Source organism: Melopsittacus undulatus, chromosome Z (genome assembly GCF_012275295.1).
Source record: "Melopsittacus undulatus isolate bMelUnd1 chromosome Z, bMelUnd1.mat.Z, whole genome shotgun sequence".
Classification (NCBI taxonomy): Eukaryota; Metazoa; Chordata; class Aves; order Psittaciformes; family Psittaculidae; genus Melopsittacus; species Melopsittacus undulatus.
This window is the reverse complement of record NC_047557.1, coordinates 15,621,944-15,641,760: the sequence shown is the minus strand read 5'-3', so window position 1 is coordinate 15,641,760 and position 19,817 is coordinate 15,621,944. Positions and strand designations below refer to the sequence as shown.

Here is a 19,817-nt window from a genome sequence, read left to right as displayed (position 1 = left end):
AACAGATTTATATGCTTAACTTTTGTGGCTTAGATACAGTATCAGGATCCATTAGTGCTTACTATAACAACTTAGAAATTCAACCAACTTGCTGAGATCATGCCTAAAGTGAAAAACAGTGTTAAGAACTCTTCATGCAGAATCAAGTACAGTATCAAAAAGAGGAGAGCCAGGACAAATTTCATCCTGGCTTAATGTTTATCTTCATTTATAACAATGCTGAATTTCATAAATCTGTATTGATTGGTAAGATAATATACCACTTAACCTTGTATAACTTCTCTGTCTGTAGCTTAGCATTCCTAACCTTTGATTAACTGAGTTGAAGTAAAACTAAAGTTGTTTGAAGGATTCCTGGATGAAGAAGAGATTAGTCAAGAAAGCAAAAGTGCTCTGAAAGTGTACACGATAATTAATGATGGTTTAATAGGGAAATTATTACTCCTGTGAAACCTGAATCTTCTTATTGTGAATGCTGATGAGCAAGAAAGTAGCCCTGAATGTACACAGAATGCATGGCTTTGGAATATTTGACAAGAGTCTTCAATAAAAATAATACTCAGCATTTCTTCCTATTTTGTTTTTATTTATGCAAACATTTTGAAATACACTGAGCTTACTTCTCATTATCTGTAGTAATGAAATACATCATGTCATTTACTCAGAATGGCCTCTGTCTGAAGTGCTGCTCTTGCTCTTTAAGAAGGCGTTTCTCCAATTCTTTATGGTGTTTCGGAGACGTTCAATTTCTTGGTTTTTCTCCTCCTGGAAATTCTGTAGCTTCTGTAAAAATGCAAGCAAAGGCTTCATTGCTAAACATCACATAGAATTATGTACCAACACAATATGCTGTTACTAATGAGAAATATTCTAGTAAGAATATTTTTCTAACTATTTTGTGTCACAAAATCACAAAGCTGACTTCCACAAAATCCTATTTTTTGTGACATTCCAATGTCCCAAGCCTACAAAACCAATAATGCACATATATAATTTGAAGCACAGTAATTTGTATTACTCCTATCTTAGGTTTCCAGGTTATCAATTCTGTACTAAACCCACTTCACATATGGGCTTTTGCTGTTGAGCTTTATCAACATCAGTGCAGAGAGATATAAAATCAGTTGTCTAGAGGTGGGAGGGAATGTAGACAGGAAGATAGACATGAAACTGCACCCTCCCCCAGATCCCCAATCCTCAAAGTTCTGTTGCAGAAGAAACACAGTAAAACCACAGGGAGCTTCTATTTCAAACAGGCTCTAACAGTGTGTAGTATTTGCAGAATATAGATATTTAAAAACACGTACTCTTCTATAGACACTTTGTGGAAATGCAGAAGATTCCCAAAATGATCTTTTTCTACCCTGAACTGTTGCTAGTTTAGCATTGAACTGAAAAAAAATCAAGAAAAAGCAGAACGTTAAATACAAACAGGAAAAAAAAAGTATGTTACATAATAAAAATATAATTTTCACTTTAAAAAAAATTGGATTTTGTATATGAAAGCTTATCTACTATTTAAAACAAGGAAAATGAAGCTAATTCAGTTTATTTTAAAGAAGAATGTAATTACAAGTTATACTTCTTTAAGAAATACCTCAAAATATTGTAAAAAGTAAATAGTACAGTTACAATGCAAACTAAATACATTTAGATAAGGGAGATGATTACTAAAATATTTGAAGTCTCTACGATGCATGTCTGCAGGAGAAAATACAGAGGATACTAAAAACCTCTGGAACCATTACCTTTCCCTCATGTCCTAAAGAAAGCTCAGCCCAAACACTTTAACACCTTATTCCTTTTTTGATATGCAAAATGTTTGAAGTACTTCCTTCATTGTTTCTGTAATGACAGTGACTTAAAATCTGAGCCATGAAATATGTGTTGAATTCTGCGACTCAAATCACCACAGGATTAGAAGTTGTTAAGCTCCTGGCAGTTTATATAAAAAGATATCTTTCTAGCATCCAAAAAGTTAAAAAGAATAAAAACAAGCAAAACATTTTTTGTATAGCTCTAAAGCTAGCAAAATTGTCAAAATGATCTAACACAAGAACACAGCAAACTTCATTCTTCCCCTATAGCAGGCAGAACTCGATTCCTGAGCAGAGGCAACTCACATACTCAGCTACTCAGATTATAGAAGGGAGCACATGCCACTGAGCTTTGTAAACACAATCTTTTTTGAAATTTCCCAGATACCATGATATTACTTTGTTAAGTACTAATTACTGTTTTCCAAAAAACAGTCTCTTCTAGGTTTACCCAAAGCCCAGCTGATCTTAACTCAGCTTTGTAATGTGTACCTCTATCTGCAGTTTAATGATTTCTTTCTGCTTCTCTTCGTTTTCAATTCTCAGCTGTCTAGTTATCTCTTGTGTTTCCAGGTCTTTTTTCTCCCTCTCTTCTTTATATTCCCTTTCTTTTGCTTCAACTAGTAACAGAGTAATATCAAATACGATGATTACAGAAGACATTTAGATGGAAAAATTACGTAATTTCTCAAATATTCAAAACTTAATGAATAGCAGATCAACATTTTACAGGAGAACAATTTAATTCAAGCAAGAACATAAGAAACCCCCCTATCCTATCTCAGTAACATGAAGTCTCTTTGAAGAAGCATCGTATTTTACAATGAGTTTGGCTTTTTTCAGCTATATGGATGAGCCTTTTCAAGGCTATGTCAGTAATGGGAAAAATAAATACTGAGATTATTTTTTTTTCTTGTTGCAGTCTTATTTATTTGTGAAAATGAGCATGGCTCACTTGCTCATATGCTCGTAATTCCCTGAGCATAGCTGGAACACTCTAACAGCAGTCTAGTTGATAGTTCAAAGCAATAGTTCAAATTAAACCAAACTTTAATTCCTTTAGGGTTTTAGGTCCAAATTCCCATTGTCTGTTCTACCTCTTTGGGAATTTCTGCTCTTCCTGTGTTGCTGTACTAACACTTCGTTGCCACTGTCTGCTCTTGAGCTAAAATAAAATTCAGTTAAACACTATACATCTTTAGCTTTCATATTTCCACAATGAAGCAAAACTTGTATTTTTTATAGATGAAGTTGTAGCTCCTACAGGTTACAACATATTTTACCTAATGCCATAGCATTCAGTCCACAGAGAACTTACTTGTTTTCATCATATCACAATTCAGCTTCATTATTTCTGATTTATGGTCTTCCTCTTTGGTTTTAATTTCCTTCATAAGTTTCTCAATCTGACCTTTATATTCCTGTGAACATAAAAGGCTTCATAAAAATATTGAGTTTTTCTGTGCTCTCAGTCTTCTGTGAAGCACAGCATTCATGTGAAATATACAATACTCTGTAATTCAGTATGTGCTTTATCCTCCATCTAGTAAATTCAGAATGCCCAATTACTTCTTATGCAATCTGGCTGAGGTCCACAGACAAAAAATACAGCCCACTTCTTTGCACTGCAGCTATCAGTTAATATAAAATCAGAAATTGTACTCATTAGGAAAACAGGTAAATGAAGAAGTAACATTCCCCAAGGATCTGATACAGTGCTGCAGTTAGGCAAGTAATACAGTTTTATATTTGTGGGTATTTGACTCTAAGATTGTACAACAAAAATTGTATTTAAAGTATGAATTTTCTCGGTATTGCTTATCCCAAGGATTTCACAACTTCATACTGGCAGCAGTCCAAAACTCAACGATATCAGCAGCAGTGATGCTTGTGGCGCTGATACTCAAGTAGAAGAGTTTGAGCATGCCTATTGTTAGGTCTGTTCCAATTACTATACCAGAATTATCAAGGAAGTGGCAGCAGCTGCCAGTATAGAAGTACTTACTCCAAAACACTTGTCAGAGCCTTCTGACAAGCTAGGTAGCCACTCACCAGAGCAATACTCAGAAACACTCAGAAAGGCAGTTCAGTGGTAATAGTATATGTGGACATAGTCAAATAAGTGCCTTCAGGAAAACAGCTGGAAGTTTCACATGCCATACATCTGTATAATGCACAGAATCATAGTTTTCTCACATCTGTCAGAAGGTGTTACTTATTTTATTCTCAAGCTGTCAAGATGACACCTCTATTGGTATAAAAATTTAATTTTGACTCATGGTTAGCACAAACACAGGCAAAGAAAATCAGCAGTGGGATTCCTAATCCTATAGCGGTAATGGATCTTCAATCTTAGCACAGAGAACTAACACAAATAGTAATTAGCACTGCTGGTGATAACCTCCTTACCAAAAATGAATGGCATAGATAAAAAGTACAGAGATGGCAAATGGAATTTATTATGACATACAGATAAAAAGTACAGGCCCATTATCTTTGTAGCATTTACTCCAAAAGAAACTATAGTCAAAATTCAGACAGTTCTTGATTGTCCAGCAGTAAAGCAGGCATTGTGAATATCAAAACCTTAGTTCCACATAAAAATGTAGTCTTGCTCAAGGGATTAGATTTTTGAATGAATTTAGTTTAATCTGAAGCTAAATAGAGGAAAAAAAAAGTGCAATTTAGATTGAGCCAAAATTTTCAGCTCGTAGGAGTTCTGACCTCTTAGTACCTCTAACACATTCTCATATTGACATTTCATGAGAACAACTCTTTTTACATAAATGTTAGAAAAAGTGCAACAATAATGGTATCAGTAGCAAATCCAAGAATATAAAGGTATATGAACTGCTAACACAGACATATACAAACATGCCTCTGTGTAAAGGTACTTGCAACGTACTTGTTCACAAGTCTTCAATTTCTCTTCCAAGATGTGAATGGTACCCTTTAGTCTATCATTCTCATCTGTGTAAATAAAAAATTATATGATACACTAAGAAGTACATTCTGACAGTATTGTTAGTAGGAAACCAGAATAAGGAATCAATTTTTTTTTTTGACTTTCCTAACCTTTAAGAAACCTTTTGTGTAGACATGCTAATCATCATTTACAGAACTACATAGCCTCCATTTTCTTCTTTAAGAGAAAATTAATAGTTTAATCATAATACCTACAGGGTGTTACTACATTGAACTGTCCTTAGTTTTCTGATAACTGCTACATTCCAGAAAATCTAGATGCAAATTTTTTTTGGCTCAGAAAATAAAAGATTATTACCATGACTACAACAGGTTTGAAGTGGAAGATGCAACTTCTCCAAAACTAAAATTACTAGATTTTAGAAAATCTAATTTACTAGAATTTAGAAAAAGCGTATTATTCTTTTTTCAGTATTATTAAATGTCTCTCTGAGTATTAAAAACAACCATATACTTCACATTTTTTGAGTATTACTAATATTTATGCCTATATGCCTTGAAAACACAATAGGTATAAAATTAACTACATGGTAGAAATAACAGCTACATGTTAATAACATTCTACTGAGGATTAAGATGACCTTTTGTTTTAACCAAGTGATAAAAACTATGCATAACCATTTCAGTACACTACAGTCCAATAGCTGAACGATAACATCTCGCTTTCTGTAAAAGTGCCAGTACTATGCTGAAGTAAATTTCAAGTCCAACTATTGATTAAAAAAAACCCTCACTGAGGCAGAACTTCTCTTACACATGGATTCTAAGTAAGATAATAGCAACAGACATTCATTAAGCACCACAGACCACCAAAGTCTGCACAAGACTAATTTTAGGTAATTTTCCCCCCTTTCTGCTTGGCTGGCTGTGAGTTTCTCTCCCTGAAAAAGAACAGTAAATATAGTGACAAAAAATTAAATGCCTGCTCATTCAAAATTACGCTACTGTATATACGTAGGAACATTTTTGCTTTTACCTTTCACATTACACTGTTTTTCAATGGTTTGTGTTAAACCCTTCACCACATTCTGTAGAGTAGCACATTCTAAAAGAAATTAAAAATCCAGTATGTTTACATAATCACTTCAAAATTTTAGTTTTATATTTTGTTTATAAACTTTTCTCAAACATTTTATAATTGTCTTGCTTAAACATTAGTCTAGGTCTTCTTACTGACTACAGAAATAACTAAGATTATTATTACACGGTTACTGCTTAATTTTAGCTTTCAGTATATGAGAGATTAAAAACAATTTTGTCAAGCAATATGAACAGTTTCATAAAGCTATTACATTTCTGCTCCTAGCCAGAAAACAGAGATGTTACTGTTTTCTGGGCAATAATGGAAGTCTTCCATATCAGCATTCCAGCAATTTGATGTAATTAATGAAACTGAGGCTTACTTTCCTGATAGCATTTTTTTGCCAGGATTCTTTTTCACAAGACCAGCACTATCCACTTATTGCAGTCTCTCACTCCCTTTTTAGAGCATACTAACTTCATCTTCTGGGTCAACATAAACTTGGAGAGATTCAGAACATGCTACTATAACCCCGTTATCTCATTTCAAACAAAATAATTATGTCTGTGTGCACATACATGCCACTTATCAGTTTAAATACTTGAGTATTTAATTATTTTATTTTGTAATTGCATTTTTAGTACTTGAAAACCACCCTGACTGCCTGTAATACAACATTTGGTTTCCATTAAATACTGTTTTTATCCCTTATGTTTGTTCCCTGTAAACTTATCAGTAAAGTAGCAAAACATTCAAAGACTGGGAAGACTGGGGACACTAAACTTGAGGTTGCTTACTTATTCTTGCTTTACTCTTAAAACCTTTCTCTCTGTTTCCAGAGTTTAAGGGACTTCTGGTTTCTGCAACGGATAGACAATGCTAAATAACAGCTACTTGTCTCATGAGACCAAACTGTAGATCATATACTTAAAGATTAGATTACAAATAATGGAGTCAGGAAGACGACCTGAGATCCTAGCTCAGAGATTCAGTTTTACACTCAGTCTTTTGACCCTTAGTCTGCTCTTGCATCGACTCCGCTTTTCATGCAGCACACTATGCTAGTCAGCTGCACTCTCCCTGTCCACGCTTCCAAGAAGCCACTGGAGGGAGCACGAACAGCCACAGAAACGTTCCAAAATTGTGACCAAACCTGTGAGTACCCGAAGCACATTCTCCCTCCCGCACCTCCTGGGTGTTTGGCTCGGCTCAAGGCCAACTGAGGTATCTCTGGTGACCTTGCAAAAAAGCTTTTTGAAGAAAGCTGTCAGAAGACTCAGAAAGGGTTTGTCCCTCCTTCCTCTGTGAGCTGCCTTTAAGCTCAGGCTTTTGCCTTTGGCCTACCTTGATTTATGGCACAGCTGTTTTGCAGGTATCTACATACTATGTACATCTAGAGCCTCCTCATGACCTATGGAGTGACTTCCTGGCTTGATTTGAAATTTGCCTCATTACAGACGGTGTATGACCCCTGTAACTATTTCTGAAGCTGATCCTGCCTCAGCCTCCTGCCTTGACGTTGGACCTGTTCCATCACTACATACTTGTTTGGTAAGATGGACTTTTGGCTGATCCTGACAGCTTTCACTTGGGCCAGGCCTGTACTGGTACGGTGGGAGTGAATCTTAGTTGTTGAAGTGCCTGCTTCTGTGGGCCTTGTTACATGACTGGCTCCTGATTGCCCATCCCCTGCTCCTCCCTGACAATAGCAAACCTTGCCACCTTCTCTGTCATCTTTTCTTGTTCTGGCATGTCCATTTTGAAACATCCAGCTCAGAACGTTACATGAAAATTACAGACTTTACAAGGACATGATATGCATTTCTCTGCCTCTCCCATAAGCTTTCCTATCACTGTTTTTGCTTCTTTGATCACTTACATTTTCAGAGAACCACCCAGAAACACACCAATATGTCTTCCCTGAAAAGGAGCCAACTAGGGCCTACCACTCTGCACAAAATACCTCCCATATGCACTGTTACTGGTTTTCCTATCCCTTTTTATCACTTGTTATTGTGTACCGGATTCTTGGTGTAACAGAATTGATTGGCATCATGAGCAAACTTCACTTACTTACGCAATAGCTTTTCCAATTAATTTATTATTATGCTAAATTATGTAAGTCCCATCACATCTCTAAGTGAAACCAACTAGCAACCTCACTCCAGCACGAAACTAAGTTTTATTCTTAAACTTATAAGTTTTATTCTGTGTTATTCTGTTCCATAATACTTAGCAAAGTTCTACAAAAAGACACATCTTCTGGCAACTCTATAGAGAAGAATAAGCAACCACAAATGTATGCTAAGTACTAGATACTATTTCTCTTTTCAAATACTCATCCGAAAAAATATACTTCTATAATAACAATAATAAAAATACTCCTTCATTTGGCAGAATGATACATATTTTTTATTATGATGTATAGGCTTATAATTTCCACCTATGAAATAGTAAATGCTAAATGATTATTTCATTATGAGCAGTCTGAATTCTCTTAATATTAATATACACTGTTACAAGTGCCACTCATTACTATTTAGCACCATAATGACATCTGGTATACAAAGCAAGACAGAGCCCCAGCTGATTGTATTAAAGCTGACCGTAACACAAGTGCAGCCTGTGGAATAAACTTACAACAGTGATAACTGAAATCAGCCTTACATGACTATATACAATTCCTTACACTTCATAACTGGAAATGAGACAAAATCTTGACAGTGACATTAAAAACACAAAATGCACTGTCACATTGTTTAATCTGACCTCTTCAGAGATTAAATCTCACACAGATAAAAAGTGTAATCACTTGGGCCAGTTTTTTAGTCCTCTAGAGATTAAACATTTGTATAGGCAGAAGACACTGAGATTCCACCAACACCCAGCGTCCTTACATAACCAATTTATGTGAATGGAATTCAGACAGGAATACTAAAACTTCAATATACCAGTCAACATGGTACAAGGAAAATACACTCCCAGGCAATCTGGACTATTGGATTGTCCCTAAGCAAACCAAATCTCACAAGCTACTAAGAAACATAATTCTTTGTGTTACCTCAGAGCAATAGCCCCACCAGCCTGACATGCCATCTCCAATTACAGGCAATCTTTGACATTTCAGCGGGAAGCAAATTATGCATCCAAGAATGCACCTGGCTCATTTCTCACTGGGCAAAACATTTCTGGTGACCAAGTGAAACATAACATTTGTCATCTTGATACCATTAGAACAGATCAGCTGGAGGCACGATAGCATCAGTCCTGCCCTTATTTTTCCCAAATGTTGGCCCTATTGTTCTACACAGACATCTGAGCTGCTTGTAGATTAATCCAACTCACAGGCTAGCATTTGAAGTAAAACTGCCAATGATAGTTTGCTTAAACATACTGCCTTTGTAAACTGTGGAAGTTCACTAGAAGCTCAAGGGGCCTGCATGAATGGGAAAGGCAAAAAGTCAAAAGAAAAAAGATGAAAAAGATACAGAAGGAAAGTTTTTATTGCATAGGTACTGCATGCACTCAAAAATCTCTTTAAGTGGATGGATATTAACATCAGGTGGAAACTAGTAACTTTAATGAAGTTCTCAAGGCATGTTTGTGGGTTAAAGTTATCTGATTTATACAAACGACATGGATTCTATTATATGAATCAGGATTAAGTATTACTGGTTTTCACACAGTATCTTAGATCCTTGCTATTTTATTTTCGTGTTTTATATGGCTGAAAATAATAAAATTTCCTGAATAGATGCAAAAACCATACAGATTTTTAAAAAATAATTTACCTTCTCTTACTGATTCTTCCTTTGACTGGCTTAATGTTAACAATCTGTTACATTTTTCCAGCTTAAAACCCAGTAGGTTATTTACATCATTAACTTCTGTTATTTTCTAGAAAATTAGATGAAAAATATACTAATTATACAAATGACACAATATCTTTAAAGTTTAAATCGTGAGCTTTACATTAATATAAAATTTAATAGTTTTGCAACACTGCAGTCACAAACCCATTTCATTGGCCATTCTGGAAATTCTGTTATAGAGAAGAATGATGTTCAACCTGAGAACCTGTGTTATTAGGAGTTTACTCTTTAGAACTAAGAATGCCAACTCATATCACTAGTTACAAATGGAGTTATTCTCAATTTGGTAGTCCACAGTCTGGATCAGTCCTTGGCAAGGTTCTTTTTACTGCTTTGCATATGAGGCTGTCAGTGCTTTAACTGAGCATCAACGTAAGTAATGGGTGTGAACAGGAACTGGTATATTTTTTCCATGAGAAATACAAAATTTATTTCAGATGCCCCTTTTATATTATCTCTAGCACGGACTTACTGATCAGGAAATCACCAGAGAGCTGGCCAGCGTGTGTCTAACATGAAATACAATACTGATCTTCCTCAGTGGATCAATCTTTTCAGAACTGACATGTATATAAAATAAAGATAGCTCAATGAGTGAAGAATAAAAAACCAGATGTCCCTGCTATGGCAGTGACATTTTTCAATAATAAGGAATAATTTCTGACAGAGTAGTCCAGCTGTTATCTGTTACCTCCATAACAATACTGTTATCCCCAGTAACAATACTGTTATCTCCAATAGCAGCTACTGAGACAAGGGTACACTTTCACGCTTTTCATGAGAAGCCTAAATTGGCCTCTGCACATTAAAATTCTAGCACAGAAACAAAGGCTTCTCTGACTCCACAGAAGTCATTCATAACTGAAAGACAGTCAATATAAACACTCTGAAGGCAGTATTACAAGACATTATAGTAAAAGAATAAGCTGATACCATTTAGAAGTAGTTTCACTCAAAAAGCTTATTGAAGTGTCACAGAATATTTATAGTTAGCAGTTTCAACATTTTCTGCCTTCTACACTTACCTTTTCTATCTCTGAGATGTTATCTAAAAGTTTATCAAGGTTGACCACACTGATTCTCTTCATAGGTTCTTCAGGTCTGTGACTCATTTTTTTCCTGGACCAGTGATCACTGCATATGTGAAAAAAAGACCTATGAATTCACACATTTCTTATTCACATGATGTGAAAAGATTTCATGTGCACAAATGTGATCAGAATAGCATTTTCTTTTCATTTAAAACTTTCAAATTTAAAACTTCTAAAGAGTAATTTTTAAAAAAATACGATTTTTGCATGTGTAGCTAAACTTGAACCTAAGATCTTGCATTTCTAGAAAACATAATGAATATTAAAAAGTGCAAGGAACATATACCAAACTGTAAGATGATACAGATGAACTGGGATTTTTTTTCTGCAATTAAAAAGTAAACCTGAATTCACTTCCATACTGGATGCAATTTTACACAAATATATCAGTGGTGTGCACATGTGACTAATTTCTCTTTAGCTACCCTATTAAAACAGATTTGTCTTCCTGCCCTCACTTTATTTAAATCAATAGAAACAATTACTTGTTCTCTACTGTACATAATTTGTAGACAACAGATGAAATTTTGTTAGGTTTGATTAACTTCAAAAATGTTGCTTAAGCAAATAAGATTTCACCAGGCACACATTAATGCAGGATCTTTTATGTGTGTAGATTCTTTAATAGTGAACTACTCAGGTTTCAAGTTAGTTACACATTTTCTTAGAAACAGTTTGCATTAATACCAGTGATGAGACACTGCAGCACAAAAACCTTACCATATGAGTAAATAGACAAAATGTTTGAAAAGCACCCATATATTCCAGATAAATCCCTATTTTTAGCAGACATTCTACTTACCGAATCCTCAACATATATTTGTAAGATGGATCAGAAAGACACAATATGAATCCTAAGAATAGCGAAACTATCTCTGAGCATCAGGCTCCATGAAGCAAAAAACCCAATGCCAGGCAAACAACATATTCCAGATAAAATCATCACTTCTATGTGTTTATGTATGAACTCCCCTTTTATAAGTAAGAAAAAATTGCAATGAGAGAGATGGAGCAGAATTCAGAAAGCATGCACTACTCAGAAACTGAATGGGTTTCCAGGCATACTTACAGTAAAGTTAGGAGGAAATAGATCTGTAAATTAACGTGTACTAAGCAGGAACCAAAATTACGTAACTGAATAATTTTCTTAGTCATTCAATATTTATAAGTCTTCATGTGTACATAACTTTTTCACCAAAGCAGTAATATGAAGATAGTCAGTTCTGTGTGTTTAATACTGTTTTTTCTCTTGTATCTACTGTTTCCCCAGAGTGCTTAAAACTAATTCATTAGATAAGGCTATCTTTGTTTTAATCAGTAATTTTTAAGAATGTCTATAACATTCAAGAACTCACATTTCTAAGCTAAATTAGGGACATTTTTACAAAGTTAGCAATCTTACTGACTTCTGTTATTACTATATTAATGACTTGTTAAAGTGTATTTTAAAATATTTAGTACATTCAATTCTGCAAATCAATTACATATCTTAATATTCTATGAGTTGATAAATTATCTAATCTATTCTTCACACTATAAATGCCAAGCCCTAACCTTTCCAGTTATTTTCATGGTCAGTATGTGATCTGTCAATCACCATTTCTTTTTGTCATGCTCCTTTACCCTCTAAATTTTGACAGAGGATGGAAGCAACCATGTTGCATGCTGTTTTGTTTATATATTTCCTAGTTCCATGACATCATTTATTTTCTCAGGAGATAGAATTTTAGGCAACAGTGCCAGTTGTTGAAAACTCCTGTTGAACTGTAATACTATATAACTGAATCATATAATGGTTTGAATTGGGAAAGACCTTAAGGTTATCTAGTTCCAACCCCCCTGCCACTGACAGTGGCACCTTCCACCAGACCAGGTTGCCCCAAGCCCCATCCAACCTGGCCTTCAATGCTTTCAGGGATGGAGCATCCACAGCTTCTCTGAACAACCTATTCCAGTGCTCCACCACCCTCACAGTAAAGAGCTTCTTCCTTATATCTAACCTATATCTTCCCTGTTTAAGTTTGACCCCATTACCCTTTGTCTTATCACTACTGTTCCTGATGGAGAGCCCAATCTGTTGTCCTATTAATGTTGGCTTTCTTCCAGCAGGAAAATTAATAACTTTTATTTTTGTGTACATAATTATTGCATATATTTTCCAAAATTTTTGCTAAGCCTCCCACCCCTGCTTTGAACTATGACATTTATTTCTCTAGGGGGAAAGCAAGGATTTAAAAGGTACTTTTGTCTGTCATAAAATGGACAACTGTACTTAATCTTTCTTTAGCCACTTGCTGTCCATGCTCTCCAAGAAACCTCTCTTAAGTACTGTAGCTGGTTATCTGATTTTGAAACTTAAGGTTTCATTTTTAATTCATGTAACAGTGAAACCTGTATTTATAAAAAGAACGTCAACTAATTTTTAACTGCATATCTCAATCAAATACCTTAATTATTCAATAACAGGCACTCCAATAGTCTCTGGACTCTACCCTTCCTTAAGACAGTTATCTGCGTTGATTATAACCTAGTTTTAACTATTCTTCGAAGACCCTGGGCACACTTAAACCATCGTTTACACATTGACGTTATTGCCACCCAAGTGGCACCTAATGTGGGCCCCACCCATCCCCTCATGCGGTTTCACAGATAGCCCCAACAGAGCAGAGCCATCAGCGGCACCATTGCAAACTCCACCGCCCACGAATCCCTGGTGACTTCCTTCCCCTCTCCCACTTCTGAAATGAGCCTACAGACAGCGCCCTAGGTAGAAGTAACACCTTTTCACAGCCTCAAAAGCACCGTGTGGCCAAAATACAGCCTGTTTCTCCCCCGTCCGATGGCATAACCAACAAACGCAACATCTCACTACCTCAACACACCCACCGGGAGGCAGGAAATCTGCTCAAAGGAGCGTACCACCACCGACCGCAAAGGGGGAGAGAGGGGTCGTTCCCTCTCCGCCTCCCCGCCAGTCCCCTGGTGGGCTCGACAGCGCTTCCGCCGTGGGCCGTTGTTCGAGGCTGTCGAGGCGGCAGTGTCTCAGGGCTGCGCTGAGGAGAGGCGGGGCAGAGCGGGTGGGGGGTCCTCGGACCGGAGTGACAGGTGGGTTAGGGGAGTGCGCCCCGAGGCTGTCCTGACACAGCCCCAAGGGCAGTGGAGCTGCTCCCTGCCTCACCAAAATACCCACACAGACCTCAAGTACCCCAGCAGAGCACCTGTTGAGGCTCTGTTTTCACTCCTCTGTGTAGTACGTGAATTGTTTTATCAAATGGTTCCTCACATCGACATTAACCTCAGCTCAGGGGGAACTTCGTGTGAGAGTGAATGTACCTTTGAGCAGCAGCAAATAGGCACTGGATGGGAGCACTTCTGTGAGTGGTAGATAAATCAATCAATCGATTCCTTTTAGCTCAGGTTTTTCAGTATTTATAATGTGCATGTAACTATGGCAACCAAGCTGTGATACTCCCTGGTCTATCACTCCTTTTCCTGAGGGAAATTACCACAAAAGGCTTCTGAGAAAAGTTTCCAAGACAGAATCATAGATTCAGTTAGGTTGAAAAAGACCTTTAAGATCATCAAGTCAACCATTAACCCAGGAGGCCTCCAGATCTGAAGTACTGAAGTTGTACAGAGCTGTGGGTTTCTTCCCTTTATTGCTTTCCTTTCTAAATGTTTCATTTTCTGAAGGCAGTAAGACAGAGCAGCTTTGTGAGGATTATGTGCCAAAGACCTATGAGATGGCAGTCCTAGCCATGTTTCCTATTCAATTTCTCACAAACAGCATCATCTGTGTACCTTTAAAATATTGTGGTTAGGCACAGGCTTGAGCAATTTTTTACTGATCTTTATGTTATTATTACATTTTGATGGTCTTTAATACCCTTCCTTACAACCCCAGCCATGCCAGGAGAATGTGACAGCTGCATTTACAGAGTTAAGGTTTTCCAAGATCCAACTCAGTTTACAAAATTATTGTTTTCTCTTATTCTGAAGAGCACATGGAAGCAAGACTGTAGGTTTTAATCTGCTCTAGACTGCTAGAGCAGTCATCAGCATGTTTAAAACCCTATAGTATCAGGCTGCAGAGTAGCTTGGCAAAACTGGGATAAATTGTAGTATTGTGCATCTTGGGCACCAGAATGCTGTTTGCTATGTTGTATTCCTCTTGCTAAAAAGATTTATTCTTCTGGTTTAGGAGATGAAAGTTGTCTGTCAGGAAGGGTATTTGGTACAGAAGCACCCATTTCTGTTTCATTGTCCTAAATGTTCTGTATTTGTCCAAACAATGAAAAGAAATATACACAAATACGTAGCAATTCATCTTTTGTAAGCAGGTTAATATACTGGAACACATTTAAGTATAGATATTTAAATATATAGAGATACATAGCTGTGTAGACAAATAAATCTATTAAAATAATAACTGAAGCCATTAAAGTGACCTCAGAAAAAACAGTTGATTGCATGTTACCATCATTGATGCATGTTTGTTTCTTTGGAGTTGAAGGTTTTAGGAAAGAAAAAAAAAACTAGGTATGTGACCTTATCCTCATAACTGGAGTCATCAAACAGCATAAAAGGCTACTTACTTTCAGCATGTGCTTGAGGTGTTATTTTGTTCAGAAACAAAACTGAAATGTTCTTCCACAAATTATTTTTTCTTATGTTTTTGTGTCTTTTTGCTTGGCAAAGAATGACCTAATCTTTTCTTGATAGCTTCAGTAACTGAAAAAATAATGTCTTAGCATTAGTATTTATGATATGTATCAAAATACAGGTTTAATTATTTGTAACAGAACACTGGTAGGCAGTAAATTTCTGATGCTGCTTATATGAATTGCATATTCTTGTAATCTCAACAGGAGTGTTCTGTGATGCAGGATGAAGCAAAAAAAAAAAGGGGGGGCAGGTAAAAACTAGGTAAATTGTAAATGAAATCTTCTAAATGTGTATCATTCTGTGACTATGTAAAAACCTGGATTTTGTAATCTCCAGGAGTGATCAGGGTCTGTTATAAAAATGACATGATCTTCTGTGTTAGCTGTATGACATGATCAGTTTTAAATGTCTTTGGTTTGCCTTCTGAAATAAGTTTATCAATTACTACAGGTGGAAAAACAGTTCACTGTTTTATGATGCCTACATGTCTTTGTCTGGAGTAGCCTGTGTTTGTCTGCAGCATAAATATTAAGAAAATATTTAGCCATATGGTATTGAAGGTAGACATCATGTTCCAGTGCTTTGTTGCATAGACATACTAGTATGTACCATTTCCAAGAGGAGAAAAGGCCCTCGTATGTCATTACAGCCTAAGAGATCTTTGCAGTCATTTAGCTTGTCAGAACAATATTTTTGTGTTAAAAATCTCAACCATCACTCAAGCAAGAGTAAAAATAGCACAAGGAGTAAAGAGTGGCACAAAGGAAATCCAGCCACTCCAGCCAGTAAATTTGCTTTACGGGGGGGGGGGGCAGTTTAAATGCCTCTATGCAAACACATGTAGCATGGGGAATAAGCAAGAGGAGTTAGAAATGTGTGTACACCTGCAGGGCTATGGTCTTGCTGGCATGGAGACATGATTGGGTGACTCCTGTGTTATGCTAGAATGTTGGAATGGAAAGATACAGGCTCTTCAGGAAGGACAGGCACAGGAGATGAGGAGGGGATGTCACTTTTTGTGTCAATGACCAGCTGGAGTGTGTAGGGCTCTGTCTGGGAATGGTTGAGGAGCTGACCAGGATTTTGTGGGTCTGGATTATAGGAAGGGCAGGGACAGGTGACATTATAATCAGGGTGTGCTACAGGCCGCCCAACTAGGAAGACCAAGCAGATGAGGCCCTTTATAGACAGATGGGAGCAGCCTCATTTTCACAGACCCTGATCCTCATGAGGGACTTCAGTCAACTTGATACCTGTCAGATGCACAGCACAGCAGAGCATAAGCAATACAGGAGGTTCCTGGGATGTGTTGATGATAAATTCCTTCTCCCAGGAATAGAGGAGCTGATGAGGAGAGGTGCTATGCTGGAGCTTGTTCTCACCAACAAGGAGGGAAAGGTGAAGCTCAAGGGCAGCCTTGGCTGCAGTTACCATGAAATGGTGGAGTTCAAGATCTTTGGGGCAGTGAAGAAGGCACACAGCAAGTTCAGTGCCCTGGACTTCCAAAGGCCTGACTTTGGAACTGTTCGAGGCCAGGCTGGAAAGGGCTTTGAGCTACATGGTGTAGTGGAAGGTGCCCCTGGCAGGGGGGTTGTAACTAAATGATCTTTAAGGTGCTTTCCAACCAATCTGTGATTCTATGAAAACATTAATTTGTAGCACAGCTTCCTTGCCCTTTGAGACAGAGGATCATTTGTGTTGAGGTTGTTTAAATTTTCTCAAGGATATACATAGGTATCTATGCCTAAACAGAAATCATAGACTAAAAAATTTAATTACATTAATACAGAAATTTAGCCTATGCCATAGGTAAGAAAATTTCTATCTGCACAGTATATTTATGCCCTGTGCTCTTCATTAGAGTGTATTAATATAATTTACATGGAGTTAGTTTCAGAAAGAATGTAATTATGCAAAAATAGATTGTTGGTTTTGATAGTTTGCTTCTGTAAAACTTGAATTCTCTAGAACATTTTTCTCCTCAGAAGATTTTCACTTTACAAATTAATATTTACTATTACTATTTACATATAAATATTTACTATTAATATTTACCCTAATTATGCTGCAGCCATGTCAGCATTCCAGCTGTGACAAAGCTCAGTCCTTACAGCCATGGTGTGAGCCTATAAAAAATTTTTTTGCTTGGAAGCATTTAACAGATAGATTTCCTATACAGTTTAAATAGGACAAGACAAGATGACTGATAAACCTTAGGGATGAATAATAATAGGGAAAGAAAAAGTCAAGAAAAGTAGTAGTATTGCTTCCACTGGCTTCCTAAGTGACCTAGCCAGAATTCCTTTGCTTTCCCATTTGCATCAGATTTTTCTGTTGACATACTGATAGGTCAAACTATTGTAATTTCATTCTTAAGCACAATTATTCTAGTTATAATTTTATAATTTATTTGTAATTCTGGATCTCTTGTACTTTTAAAATAATGCTGAAATTCTGACCTAATTTTCTTGTAGTCCTAAAAAAAATATCACAATGGTAGTGAGTGTTTGAACCACACAAATATGTGTATATGTGTCAGACTGGCAAGGAGCATGTTTTCTTAAATACATCTAGTACACCACAAGAACATACTGCTGTGTTAGGCACTACATTTTCCAAACATTAGCAAATTTGATCTAATTAATCCTATATTAAGGAGTCCATTTGGACAGTATTTTGTTTACTTCATTTGGATTTTTTGTTTTTGTTTTTTACTTTTCTCTCCATTAATTTCTTCTATGGAAGTTAAACAGCTAGGGGTAGTCTTGTGAGAAAGGAATTCTTGTGTCTAAATCATCATTTGCTACACTAAGGAAGCAGGATGCCAACTTGTAATACACATGTGCTTCTGGTTTGTTGTATTTGTTGTGGCAGTGCTCAACTGTCAGTGCCAGGTTAAAGCATGCATTTTACATCCAAACAGTCGTTTAATACATTCCTCAGTGAAGTGAACTCAGAAGGTTGTTATGATTGATTGATTGCTGACTGGTAGAAACCAGATCATTAAACCTAATCACATTCTGAAGAAAGTGCCATTACACCATCAAAGCAAAAGACCTTGTATCCTTACAGCTTTTCATGAAATAGAATCAAGCAAGTTGGAAAGAACCTTTAAGATCATCAAGTCATCAGGGAGGTGATCCTGCCTCTCTACTCTGCTCTCATGAGACCTCACTTAGAGTATTGTGTGCAGTTCTGGTGTCCTCAACCTAAAAAGGACATGGAACTGCTGAAACAAGTCCAGAGGAAGACCACGAGGATGATCGGGGACTGGAGCACCTTCCATATGAGGATAGGCTGAGAAAGTTTGTGTCTCTTCAGCCTGGAGAAGAGAAGGCTGCATGGAGACATCATAGCAGCCTTCCAGTGTCTGAAGGGTTCTTGTAAGTATGCTGGAGAGGGACTATTCATTAGGAACTGTAGTGATAGGACAAGGGGTAACGGGTTAAAACTTAAACAGGGGAAGTTTAGACTGGATATAAGGAAGAAGTTCTTTACTGTGAGGGTGGTGAGGCACTGGAATGGGTTGCCCAGGGAAGTTGTGAATGCTCCATCCCTGGTGGTGAGCAACCAGGCCAGGTTGGACAGAGCTTTGGGTGACATGGTTTAGCGGAAGGTGTCCCTGCCCATGGCAGGGAGGTTGGAACTAGATGATCTTAAGGTCCTTTCCAATCCTAACTACTCTATGATTCTGTGATTCTAAATCAAATCATTCCCCAGCACAGCCAAGGCCACCACTAACCCATGTTACTAAGGGTCTTGTCTACATGGTTTATGAACACTATCATATAGGTCATTCTTTAGCTAGTCTGTTCTTGTAGCCTGACTATGGTACAAATTGTTTGAACCACACTTGAGTAAAATCTTGCATTTTTAAATACTCTTGGTTTACAAATGTAATTTCAGTCAACAGTGGTCCTTGCCCAGAGTTTGACATTCTTTCATTGTTAGTCTGGCTCAGAATATTTCACTTAAAAGTTTTCATGGCATTTCAAGGCACTTGCAAATTTTTCTGATTCCATCCAGAAATATTCCATGACAAAGCAAGAATTCGAGCATATAGTTAAAAACTTAGCCTAAAGAACCGTAGACAGCTAGGCTACAGATGAAGGTCAGGGTGCTCATAATGATTGCAACATCTCTGGGTAACAAGCATATGGCAGAGAACTGTCAAAGAAGGGTTGGACCCACTCATTTGGTAGCACAGTTTTTTTAGGAATCATGTTGTCTTTGGTAACTTTCCAAACTTGTGCTTACTCGTTTAAGTGAAGTACATTCAGTTGGCTCAGAGGATTAGTTCCTGAAGTTTTCCATTCAGAAGGGGAAGATTGGCATTTCCTTTGTTTGTAATTCAAGACTGTAGCGT

At 37.0% G+C, this 19,817-nt stretch overlaps 1 protein-coding gene across 1 annotated transcript; it reads right to left on the bottom strand.

Moving 5' to 3' along the window:
- Window positions 1–661: 661 nt before the first annotated feature.
- On the bottom strand, window positions 662–10,807 carry CCDC152 (coiled-coil domain containing 152). Its single transcript, XM_005152102.2, is given in 9 exon segments — window positions 662–723; window positions 726–783; window positions 1,308–1,391; window positions 2,310–2,437; window positions 3,136–3,238; window positions 4,723–4,787; window positions 5,779–5,847; window positions 9,615–9,720; window positions 10,721–10,807. Coding segments are annotated over 9 exon segments (762 nt in total).
- Window positions 10,808–19,817: the final 9,010 nt, after the last annotated feature.